This window comes from Oryza brachyantha, chromosome 3, assembly GCF_000231095.2.
Source record: "Oryza brachyantha chromosome 3, ObraRS2, whole genome shotgun sequence".
Classification (NCBI taxonomy): domain Eukaryota; kingdom Viridiplantae; phylum Streptophyta; class Magnoliopsida; order Poales; family Poaceae; genus Oryza; species Oryza brachyantha.
Window position 1 is genome coordinate 21,609,481 of NC_023165.2, and position 19,545 is coordinate 21,629,025.

Sequence of the window (19,545 nt, forward strand, 5' to 3'; positions counted from 1 at the left end):
TGGTGGGGGATGACAAAAGATCATGTGCCAATATGATCACGTCAATAGTACTCCCACCGTTTAACATCATAAGACTTCTTAACATTGACTAGATTAATATAGATGCCAATGAATCTAGACATATATATATAAATTATATACGTTCATCAATTAATGAATTTAGTAAAAACTAAAAAAGTCTTACAATATGAAACAGAGATAGTATAATTTAATAACCACGATGACAAACAACTGTCTAATCTGGTAAGCAAAATAGAGAAAATACTCCTGATACGCTTGACTTGGAAATGGACAAATTGATAATCGGTTGTGAAATACATATGCCAAAGTTGGTGGCTTTCCTACTGCAAAAAGGAAGTTATACAACAAGAAGAGACCGATCCAAATGGATGATGCTTTCTGGTAATTATAAACACTACATCAACTTAACACGGTAAGTCAGAGCACAGGTCTTGCCAAGACAACAGATTACATTTTCCACTGGATATTAGGATATGGTACAGCTGATTGCCTGATTCTATACTACCAAGACCAACAAACCGATTTCCAGGGCCCATTGAGTTTGGTCGTGACTCGTGATCCTTAGCGCAACAAGGAACAACAACACAGGAATAAAACTGTCCTTCAAACTATTCTCCGGTGTCCACTGAAGGCCCAAATCTGAAAAGTTCAACAAGCAGCAATGCAAACCTCAACAAGTTGGAATTATTTTCTTTCGCTTTCACTTTTACAATATAAAAGGCAACTGCTAAACACAAAACTCAGTAAGTTTCCCTGGGATTTTTATAAAAGATAGAAGGCACCACATTAATCACGGGATTCATGCCAATGCTGAAACTAGGAGTAACAGTTGTCAAAAACAACATATGAAAGGTCCGGTCCGGTGAAAAAAAATCAACATATGCAAGGCTTCCAGTACATCACAACAGGCATATAAAATAGAAAATATTGTCTACCCGAAGTATCCTTTTGTATCTTAATATCAAGTGTTAATCTATGATACAAAAAACTTTTGAGTTAGTAAGGATGTCAAATAAGTACAAAATGCAGAAGTTATTGTTTCCAAAACTCACAAGTACTCCCCCTCTGTTAAAATAAATAGCTAGTTCTGGCTACCAGGACAAGTAACCAAAACTAGCTATATTTTGGGACAGAGGTAGTATTACCTTTGAAATGAGGATAACAGGCACTACGACTGATAATTACATTCTAGCATGATAACAGGCCCTACGACTGATAACTTTTACTGATAATTACATTATAATTCAACGTGTTAAGGTAATATAGTTCATGGCATGCACTTGATTAACAAAAGAACCTTCCATACCTTCAAATTCTTGTCCCAACTTCCTGTACACAATGCACTCCCATCAGATGACAGACCAAGGCAGCTTATACGTCCCTCATGAGAGTTTTGTAGGTTTCCCAAATTAAGTACCACCTATCAGAAACAAGTATTCACAAGTGAGCCATTTTTTACATGTTACAACATTAAAAGCAATATATAAAGACAGACAGTATATGGGAAAAGCCTACTCCCTATCAGTTATATCATTGAAGCAAGGCAAAAAGAAGCTCCAAGTATTAAGATACACACAAGTGTATATGCAGTAGAATTGCATTTTCCAAAATAAACCCAAGAGTTGCACAGTAAATACATTTTTTTTCCAAATAAACTAAAGTCTAGCCTGCACTACTGCGTGGGAATTCAGCTAGTTATCTTAAAACCAGAAAAGTTATAGCATGCCAAAATAGAGTCATATCTACATTGTTAACAGAGTTAAGGTTGTGTAACTCAAACAGCATCAGTCATAATCTCGCTTTGACATCATTTTATCTTCCAACTGACTTTCATATAGTAGTACATGCATGATATAATATTTGCAATATATAAAGAAAATGAAAAACGTGACTTTGGTCATACATTTAAAGTATTCACAGTAATTTGGTCAATGTTGTTTTCAGTTCTAGTTTTCACACTATCTAAGCTGTATTAAAATGCATGAAAAATGGCCAATGATGCAAACCTCAGCAAGAAGTGTGTCCCACACATAACAGTCACCATTGGAGTATCCAGCGAACAGAAGCCTTCCTGATATTGAAAATGCAATAGACGTAACAGTTGGGAGTTCATTATCATTTCTATCAGGCTCCCGACTGTATACTTGAAGCTGATGGCCTGTTCTCATGTCAAATAATCTACATGTTCCATCATCTGAACCAGTACCAAACCTCTGGCCATCAGGGAAAAACTTGACACTGTTAATGTCACCCTCATGGCCATGGTACGTTCGAACTGCCCGGCTTGCGATTCTGATATCCCACAGCCTTACAGTTGCATCACATGAACCCGAGACAAACGTGTTCGTATTTGATGAGTTTATGGACAAGCTGAAGGGGAAAAGCAGATAGATATCAGAGCACTCAAAAATCACACCCACGCAAACAGAATTGGTACAATGTTTTCTATGCCACAAGTGCATAAGCCTATTGATTACTAGAAATAAAGTCTAGATTTGGTCCCTCAAATATAATACCGGACAACTTCCCTCGTCTCTCAAAACTGGTTTATTTTCATCCGTCTGTCTCATTTGAACCCAGTTTTGGCCAGCATGGACACATGACTCTCAGTGTGGACACTAGAACATGGAATCATCCGTGCAGACAGCATGTCCATGGCCGGCCATCAGAATCAGGAGCAAGCATTTTGTCCATGTCCATGGCCGTGGTGATGGCACGGGTGCTGGAACAAGGTGGTCACTATACTCTGTTTGGGGGGAGGTGGGTGAGGTTGGTCCTAGTTGGGCACAGGGCTGAAGCAGTAACCTTTCAGATTCCCAATTTGGGGACCTTCTGCTGGCTTCTAGCTTGCTAGGTTGGGGATCTGGGAAAGGAGCATGAACATGGGACGCATAGAGAGAATTAGATGGGGATTTTGGGAAAAAGTACAGGAGGGAGGGAGGGAGAGAGAGAGCATGGTGGATGTTGCCTGATGTTGGATGCTTAAATGGTCCTGCTGATTCAGCAAGTCAATGACAGTCAACTCTAGTCAACACTGAGCCACGTGTCCAAGCTGGCCTAAAGTGTGTTCAAATGAGATGAGGAATGAAAAGTGACCAGTTTTAAGAGATGACGGATGTAGGTTGTCCCGTATTTTAGTTGAGGGACAAAAATTAAACCACAACAATATTTGAGGGAGCAAAACTAGACATTTTCCTAATTACTAACTCATCTCCGCTCTGTTCGTGCAATTGTTTCACTAACCTTTAAGGGGATAGTGTTAGACTAAATGCCTCATGCGCTGTGATGTGACAACATTGCATATTAGTTGTTACTAGCTATAGCTAGCCCTTGCAAGCAAACTTATACCACTAAATAGATGCACTGAAATGCTAGGACACATCATTTCTTCTGCAGGAAACAAGATCTGTGGCACTAACAGTATTCACATATTACTGAAGATGATAACTGAGCATTCAGTAGCTTAAGTTGAAACTGTAAACATGGGAACAAGATTATCACTACATGGAGAAGAGTTAAATACAATGCAACAGTAAGGATGATGACAAATGACCCAAGTCAAGAAAGAAAGAAAAATACCTCAAAACATCTGCTGTATGCCCTGATGGAAATTCACCACCAAATATTGATATCCTTTGGCCAGTAGTAACATCCCACAGGACACATGTTTGATCACCTGAGCTAGTAATTAGGCGGGTTTCCTGATCTGGGACATACTGACAGGAAGAAACATAGCCTTTGTGTCCGGTAAGTATTCTTGATACTGGTATATTCCCATCTCTGTCTGCTTGTGAGTTAAGATTGAAGATAGAACATGCACTATCAAGACCACCACAGGCAACAGATTGACCATTGGGTGCAAATGCACATGTCATCACCCATGGACAATGTAATTTAATGGCATGTGTTTTCTGACTTGTAAGTGCATTCCACACAATTAGCCTTCCATCTTGTGAGGCACTGACAATCCAATTCTTTTCAGGGGTCCAATCCAGAGAATATACCTGCAATGACTACTGAGTCAATACTATTCATAAAACCACTAAACCATTTCACAAAAGCATTTTGTCCACCAAATCACCAAAGCAAGTAGCAGTAACAGGCATCTTAGAACAGTTGGAAACTGGAAACAGTAGCAGATTATAATCCTCGCATCATCATTTTTTTTATTGTTTGCAACTTTATAAACATCAGTAATCTGTGTTCATTTGGTCACCAACCAAGGGATCATATTACCTATTTGACCTGATTGTGCAGACTAACAGTAACATGTGAACATGCCGATGCTACGGACAATAACCTGTGCACCCTAGTAGACCCATTAGAACACCAGTTCTTTAACTGTCCTGAATTGGGCTAAATATTAAAGATTATGAAAAAAACATAAGTTCTACCAAACATTTCAGTCAACAAGCTATTATAGACAGGTCATAAGATCCTGAGAACTGAAGAATGTTTCAATAGAACTTGTTTCTTTCCATTGTTTATATGATCTATTGCCTCCACTAAGGTACTCCCTTCAGTTTTTTTTATTTAACGCCGTTGACTTTTAGATCTACATTTGACCATTCATCTTATTCAAAAAATATATAATTATTAATTATTTTGTTATGATTTGATTTATTACTAAAGAAACTTTAAGAATAACTTGTAGTTTTGCATATTTGCACAAAAAAATTGAATAAGATGAACGGTCAAATGTAGATCTAAAAATCAACGGCGTCAAATAAAAGAAACAGAGAGTAATATTTTCAAAACACAGTACAAATACAGGTACTCACATACACGTGTGCACACTCACCACCTGAATGGGACACGCACACCCTATCTTATGAGGCTATGAGCACCACCGAAGCCTAGGCCTATCTTGCAATTAACAAAGTATAAAATGTCTGGATCAAGGTGTAATAGATGGTCGAAAATGAGTACTATAAAAAAATTCATATACTATAAGAGAAATTAGTGGTCAAATAAAAATATTGGGGACCGTGGCAAGTAAAGGGCATGTTTGGAAGAGCTTATAGATTCTGAGAAGCAGTTGTTTAGTAGTTAACTTCTGAGAATCTGAAAAAGCTCTGAAACCTAACTTCTCCAGCTTCTGGCTTCTTAGATCATTTTTCAGACTCTGTAACTACATATTCTCAGAAGCTGTGGACCGTTTGGGACAGCTTCTGACAGAAGCAATTTTTGGGAAAAAGCTGCAGCTAGGAGAAGCTCCCCCAAACAGGCCCAAAATCATGTCGCATAGGAGTGAAAAGGGAGTGCATGTAGCACAGGCTAGAAAGAAGACAACAACACCAAATTGTCCCCTAGAAGAGACTAATGTTTGTAAACCAAATCACTCAGCCATGTCTAAGTGTTGCAACAAACACATTACTGCTCCATGCATAAGGGAAGAAGGCCAGGAGCCATGGTTGTCTGTGACATTGCTGATAAATAGCTATTGGAATTTGACAGTTTCCATAAAAGATACAAAAACAGCATGCATGCATGACAATATATTGTCCCGCAAACGCAGAAATCAACCTAATTTTCATTGTTAGAATCCAACTCTAGTCGATTCAATGGACTGATCGCAAGCAAAACAACCTTTATAGGAGAAAAACAGAGTAGATAACAAAAGTCGCTTTAATAAAACGAATGGTGTCAATATTTTTGTATCCCATTTTATTTTCAAACAAAAGAATGCTCTCAATGCAGAAAGTTCGCATCAAAAGTGTGAGGAAAATATAGCAAGAATATTTGGCAAAAAAAATGTAAGTGATGCTGCCCGGCAAAGCTTCTCAAGGAAGTGGCTATTAGTACAATGATTGCATCATGCCTGGTCCTGCAATCCTGCTAAATTCCCACCCGGCTGTGATGGTGAGCATATCATATATCATTTGCCCTTTGTTGGGAGGTTTCCAACTTTCCATGGCCAAATCCTGGCTAGGATCCCTGCTCAATCACTGCAGAGATTGGATCAAGATCCTGGCTGGGATTGGACCTTCCAAACAAGCTGGTGTTGGTACTAAGGCTTTGGCAGTAGAGTTCAACACAGGTATGTCTATGGATAGAATGGTTACAGCCATTACATGATTGGGCATTAAAATTTTAAACAGGTATGAGATGGACTGGTTATCAAAATTGCAATCTAGTTCAACCTAGTTCTGTCTGTTAGTAGTTCTATCTAATTAGGAGACAATGATATAAATAATAAAAAACAATTAGCCAATCCATGCCTAAATGTTGCAAAGTGCCATGGTAATATTCACTTTCTATATTTATTTAGAAAGAAGTGGATTAACCCCTCACTCCCTGAAGCCTAGCAGTGATTGAAAATGAAATACACCAGTACAGAGGGGATTAGTAAGGAAGGAAACAACCAAAAGTGCATTTCATAACGCATGTTTTAGATCATTACACAAAGGATAGCCTTTAATAAAGTTATTCTACTTCATCATCCACCTTCATCCCATTCCTGTGCACCAAAAGTTTTGTGCCTTATCCTCTGCTACAAGAGCACCTTCCGTAAACAAAGACTTCCCTTGCCTCCCAGTAAAGGATTTCTTGGACCAGTAAAGGTTTAAAAAGGTTGTTCCTCGAGGCAAATGATAGCTTTATAATTTGAAATAGGAGTACTAAACTTCCTCAAAACAAGAGCATCTACACATCACATAGTTCAACTAATTGCATACCATTTATAAAATAAGGTAAATGAGGCAACAAAAGCATGCAAAACAGAATGATTGACGATCTGATGAATTAACTTTCTTCTTCTTGAATGGCATCTCGAATTCAAGTTCCTCATAACAACATTCCCAAAACAAAGTAACTTCACCCTAATCTACATTCTACAATAATGCATCTTGAAAAATGTTTAAATGGCTCTAAATCCACAAAAAAAAATCAATTCAACAACATTTGCCCAAGAAAATGCGTTCAACTAAATGGCAAGGTTTGCCAACCCTACCACCGAATCTTACTGATTTGAGATTGCAGTTACAAACTGGGCTCGCACCTACCACCCCGTTGGCGCTATACCAGTTTCCACCATTTCTAATCGCGACAAGTGTTAGTACTTCACCCATCTCTTCTTCCCAATTCAACATCCAAAACCGCACGACGGAACCAAAATTTCGCAAAAGGTGTACCGAAATAGAGACAAGAGGCCAAAAAGAAGTCAACTGATCAGCAACCTTTCCGCTGTGGCCCTGAAGAGTGCGGCAGCACACCAGATCCGTCGGGTTAAAGCTCACCGGCGTCCGCCCCTGCGTCTTCGAGTACCTCTCCACTGCACACGCGCGCGCACAAAACAATCAGCAAAATAACCCGCTAAATTCCCTCGAGAGCCAGCTCCCCCGCTTGTGGTGGTCCGGGGCGGGGACCCTCACCGTCGGTGTCGAGCAGCATCTGCCGCCTCTGCCGGAGCCTCTCCCGCAGAGAGTTCACCGACGCCGTGGCCGCCGCGTGCTTCTCCTTGAGCTCCGCCACGGACGCCATGCCCCTCCCCCGCCCGCGCGCCCGCCCCCGCCGCCCTCAGGATTCGAGCGCTGGTGAGAGGGGAGGATCTACCGGGATCCGAGCATGGAGGTTCGGGGACACACAATGGCTCCGCTTCAAGCTTCCCGGAGCCGGCAAGCAGGACACGTCCGCGGCGATGGCGGCGGCGGCGGCGGCTAGAAACCGACGGGAAATGGGGGAGAAGTGGTGGGCGAGTTGTTGGGGACGCGTTGGGTTTAGGAGGAGGAGGAGGAGGAAAGAGGGAGTGTCCGGGCGGGATGTCGCGCTGCTGCTACGTGGATGACATGTGGGGCCCACATGGGACGGTGGGCCCACTGGGGTAGGGTTGGTTTTGATGGCGGGCTGGGGGGTTTGGTGGGGATGGGAGGGACCACGTTGGCCCATGGTGTAGTGACCGTTGTGTGAAGCGCGCGCGCTCTCTCTCTCCAGCCAGTGATGGTAGGTTTTAGCCCGAGTTAAGTGTTTCCTCAGTTTTCTAACATTTAGGCTATGGTTAGTTATCAAAAACTTTTTTTAAAAAAACATCACATTGAATCTTTAGACATCTAAATAAAGGATTAAAACTAATTACACAGTTATAGGGGAGATCGTGAGACGAATCTTTTGAGCCTAATTAGGACGTGATTAGCCATAAGTGTTACAGTAACCAATATATATTAATGACGGCTTAATTAGACTCAAATGATTCGTCTTGTGGTTTTTAGGCGGAATCTGAAATTTGTCTTGTAATTAGACTTCGTTTAATACTTAAAATATGTGTCCAAAGATTTGATGTGATGTTTTGGTAAAAACTTTTGGCAAACTAAACGCTGCCTTACATAAGAAAGAAGAAGGATCCTTAGATTCTGGCCGTGTTTTGCTGACAAGTCACAAAGTGAGGCCTTGTTTAGTTGACAAAACTTTTTTAGAAAAGAGTTACGTCAAATTTTTAACCAGATATCGGAAGAAGTTTTTGAACACGAATGAAAAAACAAATTTCAGATTCCGCCTGGAAACCGCGAGATGAATCTTTTGAGTTTAATTAATCTGTCATTAGCACATGTTGGTTACTGTAGCACTTTATAGCTAATCATATTCTAATTAGGCTTAAAAGATTTGTCTCGCAATTTTCTCCATAACTGCGTAATTAGTTTTAATGTTCATATATATTTAATGCCTCATTTAGATGTCCAAAGATTTGATGTGATGTTTTTGGAACTAAAAATGCCTAAATATAACTCGATCATGTGAGCTACAAATATTCCTCCCTCCCTTAGATCATAAAAGTTTTTCCCTTCTAAATCTCCACAAGATTTTTCCCAATTCATGTGAATCCCTAGCAAGGTTGATTCAACAAACTCAGGTCTTGCAAAACAACGATGTTGAAAGGTCAATCATTTCGCCCCATGGCAAGATAATCCGACAAAATAAAAATGGCCAAAATCCGCTCTACCACTCTACCAGCCGCTATCCCACAAAACGAATTCCACAGCATCGAAAATGACACTACATGTTACTACTGTGTTAGCATCCGATACCTTTTTTTTTTCCACATATTTGACGGATAATAGAACCTTTCAATTCAGATTACAGCCTTGATGCTATGTTGTCTTCTGAAGTCATCAGGTCTCTTTCCTTACAGCTATGCACAAGGGTAATAAAATGAAACTAAGATCCACCTACCCACACCAAGACAGGAAACGAAAATTCATTGCTCAGAAAAACCAGAACAGAAAAACTGGAGTAATTCACACGAGAAAATCCATTCATAAAAAAAATGAACTTCATAATTTGAAATTACTCCAAAAATTCTATAAAATAAGTAAATTCGAGATAGACACAAGAATGTACGAACAAATAGCTCAACCGAATTGACTCAACATTGACATACATACAAGCTTATGTAAGACATACACCAAACACAATCTGCATCATTCTTTACAACGACTCACACGCCTTTACACATAGTCATCACAAAAACCAACCTAACCTGCCCAAAGCACTACAGGTATTTTACTTTCTACTACCCGTTTACATATTATAAGATTTTCTGAGGTTGTTTAGATTCATCCATACATTAATGTATATGTTTTATATTTATATCTAGATTTATTAGCATGCATGTAAATCTAGACAATAGCAGAAAGTTTTATAACATAGAACGGAGGAAATAGAAGAGACGCCATGTACAGTCAGTCACACACGCACACGCACAAAAGCCACAAAGGCAACCGAAAAAAGAGGCCGAGGAATGGAAGCATCTGCCGAGAAGATGAACATGGAGTGGAGACAGGACGATGCCATGGCACAGCAGCATATGCATCTTACAGCCAACCACCACCACTAATAATATGGCATTATTGCTTGCGCCTTTATTCGATTTCGCACAGGCGTTTTGTAGGGCTTGGAAAACTTGGTAGTACTAGATCATCATCATGGTGACTGCAGAAGACACGAGTTATGGGGTGGTGTGGAGGTTAATAGATGATTAAGCCGGTGATGGGTGTTCATCATTGGCCACCGGTGTACACACACGAGCCATAGCCTGCAGATATCATAGGGGAGATTTGGGATTAGCACAGTTCATGTTCATACATAGCTGCAAAGCATTTTTTCACAGGAAAGCAATAGTTTGGTTCTGTAGCTACAAGAATTTTACCAGATGGAACTCAATTTCAATCTTTCGAACAATCATGTGAAGAAATTTGATTATTATCATACCAAGCAGGTAAAGGCATGTAGATAACTTTCAGAGTTCATAGTAGCATATGGAACTATTATGCGAGATGAGCAAAGCTACTGCACTGCCGCTTTCCTGCAGAATTCATGCCCTGACAGTGGCAATAGGAAAGACTACTCAAGTAATTTTCATATGTCAATCAGGTGGTAAAGGCACAGAGTACTGATAGCTTCAGAATTCAGAGAGCATTACTGAAAAGATGAGCAAAGTTAGGCCTTGTTTAGTTCTCAATTTTTTTTTTCTAAAAACATCACATCGAATTTTTAGACACCTAAATAAAGCATTAAATATAGATGAACCAAAAAACTAATTGCACAGTTATGGAAGAAATCTCGAGACGAATCTTTTGAGCCTAATTAGTCCACGATTAGCCATAAGTGCTACAGTAACCAACATGTGCTAATGATGGATTAATTAGGCTCAAAAGATTCGTCTTGCGGTTTCTAGGCTAGCCGTGAAATTCGTTTTTTCATTCGTGTCCGAAAACCCCTTCCAACATCCGATCAAACATTTGACGTGACACTTCTTCCAAAACTTTTCTCAATCTAAACACCACCTTTAACATGTGTGCTAGCACTTTCCTACAGAATTCATTCCCTGACATTATACAATAGTGATCACTAGCCCTGCAATTTGCATACTATGTTACCTACTACTGCAAGCTTTTGCAGCAAAAAAGTGAGACATATCAGAAAAAAAAAATGCCAGATTCAACAGTTGAGAAAATCACACTGAATTCTCAACAATGAGCAATGGCGAATGATGAATGAATGGGAGGGATGCTACAGAATAGAAAAACTTGAAATAGTTGAGAAAATTAAGACGCTGTTTGGATACAATAGAACTTTTTTTAAGTCACTATCACATCGAATATTTAGACACTAATTAAAAGTATTAAATATAGACTATTAATAAAACTCACCTTATAATCTAAACTATTTCGTGAGACGAATTTATTGAGCCTAATTAGCCCATGATTAGCGAATGTGATGCTACAATAAATATTTACTAATCGTGGCTTAATTAGACTTAAAAATTTTGTCTAATAAAATAGTCTTTATTTATACAATTAATTTTATTATCGTCTATATTTAATACTCGTAATTAACGTCAAAACATTCACATTCTATGTGACGAGACACTTCGAAAAAGTCCCTGCAGTAAGGGATTTGGGGGGGGGGGGGGGGGGGGTGAACGTACTGGGGTTGTCGGAGGCGAGCGTGGCGGAGGCGCGGAAGTCGCAGTTCCAGGGGTGGCGGCCGGCGGCCTGGTAGAGCTGGTTCATGGCGTACGCGGCGTGGGCGCGCACCGTGTTGGGCTCGAAGCACGCGCCCCCGGCCTGGATGGCGCTGCAGTCCACGCCCACCTGCGCGCATGCGTAGTCCAGGTCGGCCTGCAGGTCGGCGTCCGTCGCACCGGCGCTCGCCACGCACCACCCGCCGCCCCTCGGCTGCTGCGGCGAGGCCGCGCCCGCGCCCGCGCCTGCCGACGACGACGTCAGGCCGGCGTCGAACGCCATGGTGAGGTCGGTGTGGTACAGCCCGAACGACCGCTCCGACATCGGGCCGGGCTTGAGGTCCTCGTCGTAGAGCGCGAACAGGTACGTGTCGACGGACTTGCCCGGCATCAGCGGCGTGCCGGCGCCGGACCGCAGGTGCGCGACCAGGTTGGAGACGTACGCCCTGGCGTTGTCCGCCGTGGCGCCGGCCTCCCCGGCGTCGCCCTTGGTCGGCCACCCGGTCTCCGCCACCACGATCTCCACGTCGCCGTACCCGACCCGCCCCAGCGCCGACTTGACGGCATCGAGCTGCGCGTCGAACATGTTGGTGTACTTGATCTTGGACCCGGCGTCGACGCGGCCGGCATTGGGCTGGAAGAGGCAGAAAGCCAGCGTCTCCGGCCGGGGGTCGGACTGGTAGGCGAAGTAGGGGTAGGGGTTGATCATGAAGGGCGCGCTGGTCTTGCTCAGGAAGCCCAGGATCTGCTGCAGCTGCGACGCGACGTCCGGGTGGAAGGCGCCGGTGGACGGCGGGTCGGACTGCGCGAGCACGGCCATGGTGTTCACGGTGGAGAACTTGATCCCCGCGGCCCCGTCGCCTGCCGCGGCGGCGGCGGCGCGGAGGTTCTGCATGGCGGGGAGGAGCGCGGCGGCGAGGGAGGCGTCCCCGGACTCGAGGACCTCATTCCCGACGGCCACGACGGAGATGGTCGACGCCGGCACGAACGGGAGCACGTTGGCCGCGAGCCAGCGGGACGCGGCGGCCGGGTCGGCCGCCAGCGAGGGGATCTCGCCGTTGGCCACCCCCACCACAATCGAGATACCTGTGCCGGCGAGCGCCCGCATAATCGCCGGATCAACGCCGTACAGCCTGACCTTGGAGATGGTCGTCGACTTGAGCAGCTTCACCGTCTCCTCCGGCGCCGGCAGGTTGTCCGCCACCTCGCCGTAGTTCACCCCGATGTACGACTGCGCCGCTGCGTCCAGACCAAACCCACACACCAAAGCCGTCATGCCGAAATCAACAAACCCCAAAAGCCATGAAAAATCCCAGAGCTTTCCAGCTCGAAAAGCACCCCCACGGCTTCTTGATCCAGCAACAAATTCCTCGGGACACACTCACACACATGGTCGTCAACTTACTGGACACGCCGACGAAGCAGCAGAGCAAGAAGGCGAGAACCAAAAGGGGCTTTCTCGCCTCGGCCTCCATGGGATGGAATCGAGCTCCCGGGGTGGACACGTCGTCTGAGCCCCAGAAGGAAAGAAGCGAAAGAGCGGAAGAACGAGGGCGAGGCGGCCAAGTGTGGAGACGTGAAGACGCGCGCGACGGACAAGGACGCGGGGAAGCCGACCAAATCATCCAAGAATCATATGCCTACCCGGCAACGAGACGAGCCTACCCACTCGGTGGCGCCCGCCGTTGCGTGCGCCCGCCGGCCAGCCGCGGATTCGCCGTCCGCGGGTAAGGGGAATTGGGTGTACAAAAAATGTAACGAGCGCCGGTACGCGCGCTGCGCTGTGGCCACGTGCGGCGGGCGGGGGCCGTTGGATCGGGGGTGGACGGCTGCCCGCCGGGCGCGGGTCGCGGAGGCGGAGGCGGAGAGCCGTTGCGTGCGCGGGCCACCGTGCGGCGGCGATGGTGCGACGACGTGTGTGATCGGGTGGGCCCGTGTTGGGGTGGTACGGGCCGCATTGTTTTTAGTTTTTTTACTGTGGTACGTACGGTTTTTTCTGGGTAGATCTGGCAGTGATTTTGTGCGTAGCGCGTGTGGGGGATAGATTGATGATGACGCCGGAGATGGCAAAACGCGACGACGGCTGCTGCTGCTCCACTGGCAGCCACCCGGGTGTTCGATGTGTGATGCAATCATTTGTGCGCTAGAGGCTGCGCGAGGGCGTGCACTATGCTCTCCCGTGGTAAGTGGCTCAAGTTCGTTACTACAGAACAAGCTCACCATTTTAGTATGCACCGTGCCTTAACAGAGGTGCACGGATCTTACAGAGGACACGAAGGCTTGGGCAGAAAGTGAAAGGAGAGAAACCGGAGAAAGCAAGAAAGAGAGGACAGAACCGAATCAGAAAGCACCAATAGGGTGGCGCGGCGAGGTCGACCATCGTCGTCGATAGCCAGATACATCGTCCCGACGCGCCGCCGTGTGGATCCGCTGTGGCTCGATGCGTTGTTGTTTGTCTACCGTCCAGATCTACCGCGGGGACGCGGCTGCCGTCTCGATCTGCCGCCCCTTATGCACCGCTGACCAGGAGAGACGAGAGAGCTCGGAAGAGGGGAGAGAGTTGACAGGGAAAAGAAAAAAAAACTATTGTGGGGCCCACTTGGAGCACTTTGCGTGGTGAGATGTGTAGCTCCATCCCACGTAGCATCTCCTTCTTTCTGAGGAAGTGGCTTGTATAGTGCATGTCCTTAGGGTATTATAACGTCTGTCTTTAAACCGTTTGTATGTTGTGAAATTTGCAAAAAGATCCCACCCCATCTAACAGACGGTCACAACGTCTCTTCGCGAAGAGACGGTAGGGATGCATGCTCCAATGCCAAACCGACACCGCTAGCACTGATGTACGCCGAATCTCGTCTATTCGCTAGTACCGTTGATTATCTTGATTTATGTGTCAAATGATAAATTAAATGTTTTGCAGACAAATAAATAGACAAGGCATTGTACAAGTTAGCTGTTTGTGTGTGGCAGATAGACAATAACTGTCTACACTATTATACTTGCTCTTATTTTACCTAATTTTTCTCCTATTCTATGTGCACACTTCCCAAACTACTATACAATGTATTTTTTTTAAAAAAAATTATAGAGAAGTTTATCGACTCACAATTCTAAAGTAGAATTTTAACTTTGTAGTAACTAATTTTATTGTTTATAGTAGATTTTTAACTTTGCAGTAGCTAATTTTTTTTTACCAATAAATATTTGTCACAAAATCAAATAATATTTCATCTTTCATCCTTTATTACCATAAGAACACGACCAGACTGCTCTTACTGGCCCATAAGGACATTCACATTGAAAGCCACTTTAACAAGTGATCTCACACTCACGATTATACGATTATAGAATGACTTCAAGTCTAAAATTTCTTTATTCTAGACTATAAATGGCTCCAATTCTATTTTTTTTCTCAATTCCACGGTATAGAATGGTTTAAAATGTGTCTTTTAACTTTGTATGTCAGTCCTTAGTTTTCACACATCAATTCATATATTACTTTTATTTACATGGCTTGAGCAGAGTAGATTGCCATGGGACAAATCGGGGACAAAGAACTCAACAGGGGTGCCAATTGTGCGATGACCTTGACAAAGTTGCGTGAATCGTGCGAAAATCTCGACGACGCCGCTGGATCAAGCCTTGAGCTCACCAATGCCGATAGCCTCCTCGTCTCCTCTCCACCGTACCTCTTATCTAGATGTTAGAGCTCGAAAAGATGCCAAGATGTGGGGATGGGCTCGCGCTGCGTTATTGTCGCGCGACGAGGCGGAGGCATGACCTCCCTCCCTACACCACCTCTACCGAGACCACCCGTGTGCTACAGAAGGTGTGTGCGGCCTGCAGAGGTCACTTGTCCCCATCACATCTCTCTCATTCATGGTAGACAACGGTGGACGTAGTGTGGTGAAACCACTCGTCACATTCATCCACTCTGAATGTCCTAGATAATTATATTTCTAAATTTAAATTCTTCTCACAAATAATATATTTTTGGAATACCCATTAATCATATTCAAATTTCCATGCATTTTACCATACTTACCTTTTACTCGTACCATCTTCTCAATTTAATAACGATCATTTAAGCTTTTTTTCTTTTAATTAATTTATCTCTACAATGCTAGACATGCATTTATATTGAGACGGAAAAGTACTACTAGAACCTCTATCCAAAATAAGATCATTGTTGCCTATTCATGTTTCGTGCTAAATAATTTTTTTTAATGATCATCACATTGAAATTTGTGAAAAATATTCAATAAATACAATGAAAATAGAAACTACAATTGTATTGAGATTTGATGAAATAGAAGATATTTTAGCCTGTTATTTTTTATTGGTGTATAAATGAGATGGTTGGAAAATAAAGATATTATTATAAGGCATTCTCATACCTACTTTGTGGTGTAAGTGAACTAGCCTATGAACCAGCTTAATTGGGTTATAAATTGGTTCGTGGATCAATCCATTTACATCTTCAAAGTCACTAGAACATGACTAGTTTAACCAAATATAAGGTGAAGAAAGACGATACGTGAATAAAGAAGTCGGTTAAGAACCAAGAAGTGTTCAGCTGGCTAGCTATGCCATGTGAGCGCTATGCCATGTGAGCGAGCAAGCCACGCCAGTTTAATCTTTGGGATCGCAACTTGTGTTTCTTAACCGGGGATTACCCTGTTTCTCTATTGATTACTTAAATTAGATACATGCATGAGTACATACATGCATGCGCGTTCAGTGAGACTACATGCTACTCGTGCACTGAAGCTTGGTGCCTCAAATCTATGTCGTGGTGTAAGTGTGGTGTGTATGTGCGCGCATACACTCCGGAAAAGGAAAGCGACAATGAGTAATGTCTCTTAAGCAGAAATTTTTCGCGAGGCAATATATGTTGCACTCGGAACGAGATATTTTGACGTAAAAGTTAGAGAGACTCAGTAGGCGACTTATGAACCCATGGATAGTGGAACCACATGTCAGTGACCATGCTGTATCCGTTGATCTCATCTTTAAGTTACCTATGTCGATAGTGTAAGGCAGACAACTATCAGTCAAGGATAAATACTCTTGTGAAACACGACATTTTTTTGGTTGATTTTCTTATGAAAAAAACATGACCTTGGTTCGAAATCATTGAGTTATAAAAGAACCAAAACCTTCCTCCGTGGTGGAACCGTGGAACTCTGAACGGAGACATACTCCACCAAGATAACCTTTATGAGGTACTTGCTCTGTCCTAAAATAGTAGTACTAACTAATTTTTTATTATAAATTTAGATAGAACGTGTATATATTCATAGGCCGCTCTCGTTTGAAACAAGGATAAGTTAACTTACATCGATATGGAAAACTATCGAAAACGTAGTAATAGATTAGTACATGATTAATTAAGTATTAATTATTAAAAAATATAAAATAGATTAATATGATTTTCTAAAACAACTTTCCTATAGAAAATTTCCATTTAGTAGTTTGGGAAGCGTGCGCACGCAAAATAAGGGAAGCGTGCGCACGCAAAATAAGGGGTAAGTTAACTTAAGGGACCAAACAAACACGGCCATAGTCTTAGAATATGTCCAATAATATACTTGTTCATTCGTTCTAGAATGTAATTTTCTGAGGTCGGACACATATACTAAGAAAGTACTTTTAGGCAGAAATGATTAGAGATATACTGCGAAAGTCAACGTACTACCTCCGTCCCATAATAACTTTATTTTTTATTTTCCGTATCCAACGCTTGACCATTCGTCTTATTTAAAAAAATTGTACAAAAACTTAAAAAAATTAATCACGCATAAAGTATTATTCGTGTTTTATCATCTAGCAAGAACAAAGATATTAATCGCAAAAAAATTTCAAATAAGACGAAGAGTCAAAATATTGTATCAAAAAATTAAAAATAATCTTATTACATTAAGTAGAGAATTATTATGGTCGGTGGAATGAGTGATTAGGTAAAGAATATCTACATATTGGGACAACGGCGGATGGTTAGAAATAACTTTATCTTATGTTGGAGGAAACATGCTCTAGACTACTAGAGTAGCATTCTAGCTGTAATAGCATCTCAGATGGGCCGGGCTTGGGCTATTGTCTATTGAGCAGGTTTCTCCCACAAAGCCCAGGGAATAATTGGAAAGCCATCCCGTTGCCATTCGAGTGAGAAACAACCTGTGAGCTAATGGCGATTCTTGAGTAGGTTGCAGGCGCGCCCCGCGCGCCGCGCCTCGCGTCGCGATGTAAACTGAGCGCGTCCACGAACAAGTCGATGAGATAGATCGACCAGCGCTGGTGCATGCACATCACCCTCACGCCATGGAGCGCGGCCAACTCCTCCTCCTCCTCCTGGTGGTGGTGGCCCTCATCGTCCTCGCCGGCGCCGGGGGCATCGCCGAGGCGCAGGCGCCGCAGCAGCCGGGGGGCGCGTTGGAGGCGCGGTGCGAGATCGACACGCTCGCCACCCAGCTGGCGCTCCACTGCCTGCCGGCTGCCGACGAAGACGACGGCGGCGGCGGCGGGGTGCCACCCGGTCCCGTCGTCCAAGCCAACGCGCAGTGCTGCAAGACGGTGGGCTACGCGGTCCGCCTCGACTCGGGCTTCCGCTGCCTCTGCGCCGCCGCGGCCGAGCAGCAGCTCGTCATCGGTGGGCTCAACTCCACCCGCCTCCTCGCGCTCTACGCCGCCTGCGGTGGCCGCCGCCTCGTCGACTCCCGCCTCGCCACCGCCTGCGGAGGTTTGGCCCGGCCACCCCTCCCTCTAGCTTCGTCTTCTACCTAATATAATTCTTCTCGTGTTTCTTGGTTTCTTCTTCACCAGTCATGGCGGAGTCGGGGGACATGTCGGAGGAGGCGTGCGACCCTTCCAACCTCGCCGCCCAGCTCACGCGGTACTGCCGGTCCGACGCCCCCACCTCGCAGTGCTGCGAGCCGGTGGTGGCCTCCGTCGACCTCGCCGGCGGGGATCCTAGCTGCCTCTGCCGCGTGCTGGCCGAGCCGCAGCTCGCCGTCGCGGGGACGAACGCCACGGGCCTCCTCGCCATGTACACCGCCTGCGGAGGCCTCCGCACCGTCGGCGCCGACATCGCCGACGGCTGTAACCACCTTCGCGCGCGACCCGCGACGCCGGCGGCGGTGATCACCGCCCCGTAATGCGAGCGGACATGATCGGTAGCAGTAGGCGTGCTCGATCCCCTGTTTGAAGTGTGGCAATTCGTAGTTCGTTGATTAATTTAATTTGTCGAGTACTCTAGGAAATGGTAATGGATGGATCCGGATACTCCTGCCTTGCATACCGTACAGAGCAATTAGACGATTAATAACATACTCGATCGTCTCTAATACTGACTTCGTTTCATACTATAACATATTATATCCTTATATTCATACATACTTATATATAAAACATTCATCGGTCCAAAACATCCATAATATAGAATAAAAAGAGTCCTTGTAATAAGCATGAGCGCTTGTGCCATTTTTCCGTGTGACATCCAAGTGACAATTTCGAAACTTTCACATGCTATTAAGAGCAACTTTAAGAGATTATGTATATGATTAGCTAAGTTTAGAGAGTAAAGAGGTCAGCAACAAGGTAAAAAGGTCCCAAACAGAGGGGTAAAACCAACAGCCTAGCTAATATTGACTATTCAAAAGGGTTCACGTCACGGCTCCCGTTCTTTTGGACCGGTGACTTCACGACTTCTCGCTTCTCTACCGCCGCCGCTGGTTTCCATTGCTTGGACGTCGTTCGCAGCCGGCTGCTTCCTTCTGCACGTCGCTGCCTCTAGTTGCATTGTGTCGCCATCGGCAGATTGTTTGTGGACGCCGTGCGCCTCCTTGTTGCGTCATCACGCCGCCGGTGGCCGCTCATCCAATAGGTGCGTACGCTATCGCCATGCAGAGGAAGATTAATTGATACTGCAGTCTTGCGTGAATTCAATTAACATCGGTAATAACGAGCTAAACTTCCTGTGATCCAGTTATCCAACTAACAGCAAAGGGTTTGACATATGTAGATAGTGAGTCTTGCGTGAATTCAATTAACATCGGTAATGAACGAGC

At 44.3% G+C, this 19,545-nt stretch overlaps 3 protein-coding genes across 3 annotated transcripts; 1 reads left to right on the top strand and 2 right to left on the bottom strand.

The window, feature by feature from the left end:
• Nucleotides 1–262: 262 nt before the first annotated feature.
• Nucleotides 263–7,744, bottom strand: LOC102707755 (guanine nucleotide-binding protein subunit beta). Its single transcript, XM_006650330.3, has 6 exons — nt 7,395–7,744; nt 7,200–7,294; nt 3,601–4,025; nt 2,028–2,391; nt 1,328–1,441; nt 263–660 (listed from the first exon to the last, which is right to left on the bottom strand). Exons 1-6 carry the CDS (start codon nt 7,501–7,503, stop codon nt 625–627), a joined length of 1,143 nt encoding a protein of 380 aa, XP_006650393.3. The 5' UTR covers nt 7,504–7,744; the 3' UTR covers nt 263–624.
• A 1,896-nt stretch (nt 7,745–9,640) lies between these two features.
• On the bottom strand, nt 9,641–13,113 carry LOC102713258 (glucan endo-1,3-beta-D-glucosidase). The gene is made up of 3 exons (XM_040522730.1): nt 12,885–13,113; nt 11,444–12,718; nt 9,641–10,048 (listed from the first exon to the last, which is right to left on the bottom strand). The coding sequence occupies exons 1-3, from the start codon at nt 13,102–13,104 to the stop codon at nt 10,014–10,016; spliced, it is 1,530 nt and encodes a 509-aa protein (XP_040378664.1). The 5' UTR covers nt 13,105–13,113; the 3' UTR covers nt 9,641–10,013.
• A 4,584-nt stretch (nt 13,114–17,697) lies between these two features.
• On the top strand, nt 17,698–18,922 carry LOC121053979. The gene is made up of 2 exons (XM_040522727.1): nt 17,698–18,218; nt 18,302–18,922. The coding sequence occupies exons 1-2, from the start codon at nt 17,801–17,803 to the stop codon at nt 18,631–18,633; spliced, it is 750 nt and encodes a 249-aa protein (XP_040378661.1). The 5' UTR covers nt 17,698–17,800; the 3' UTR covers nt 18,634–18,922.
• The last annotated feature ends 623 nt before the right edge of the window (nt 18,923–19,545 follow it).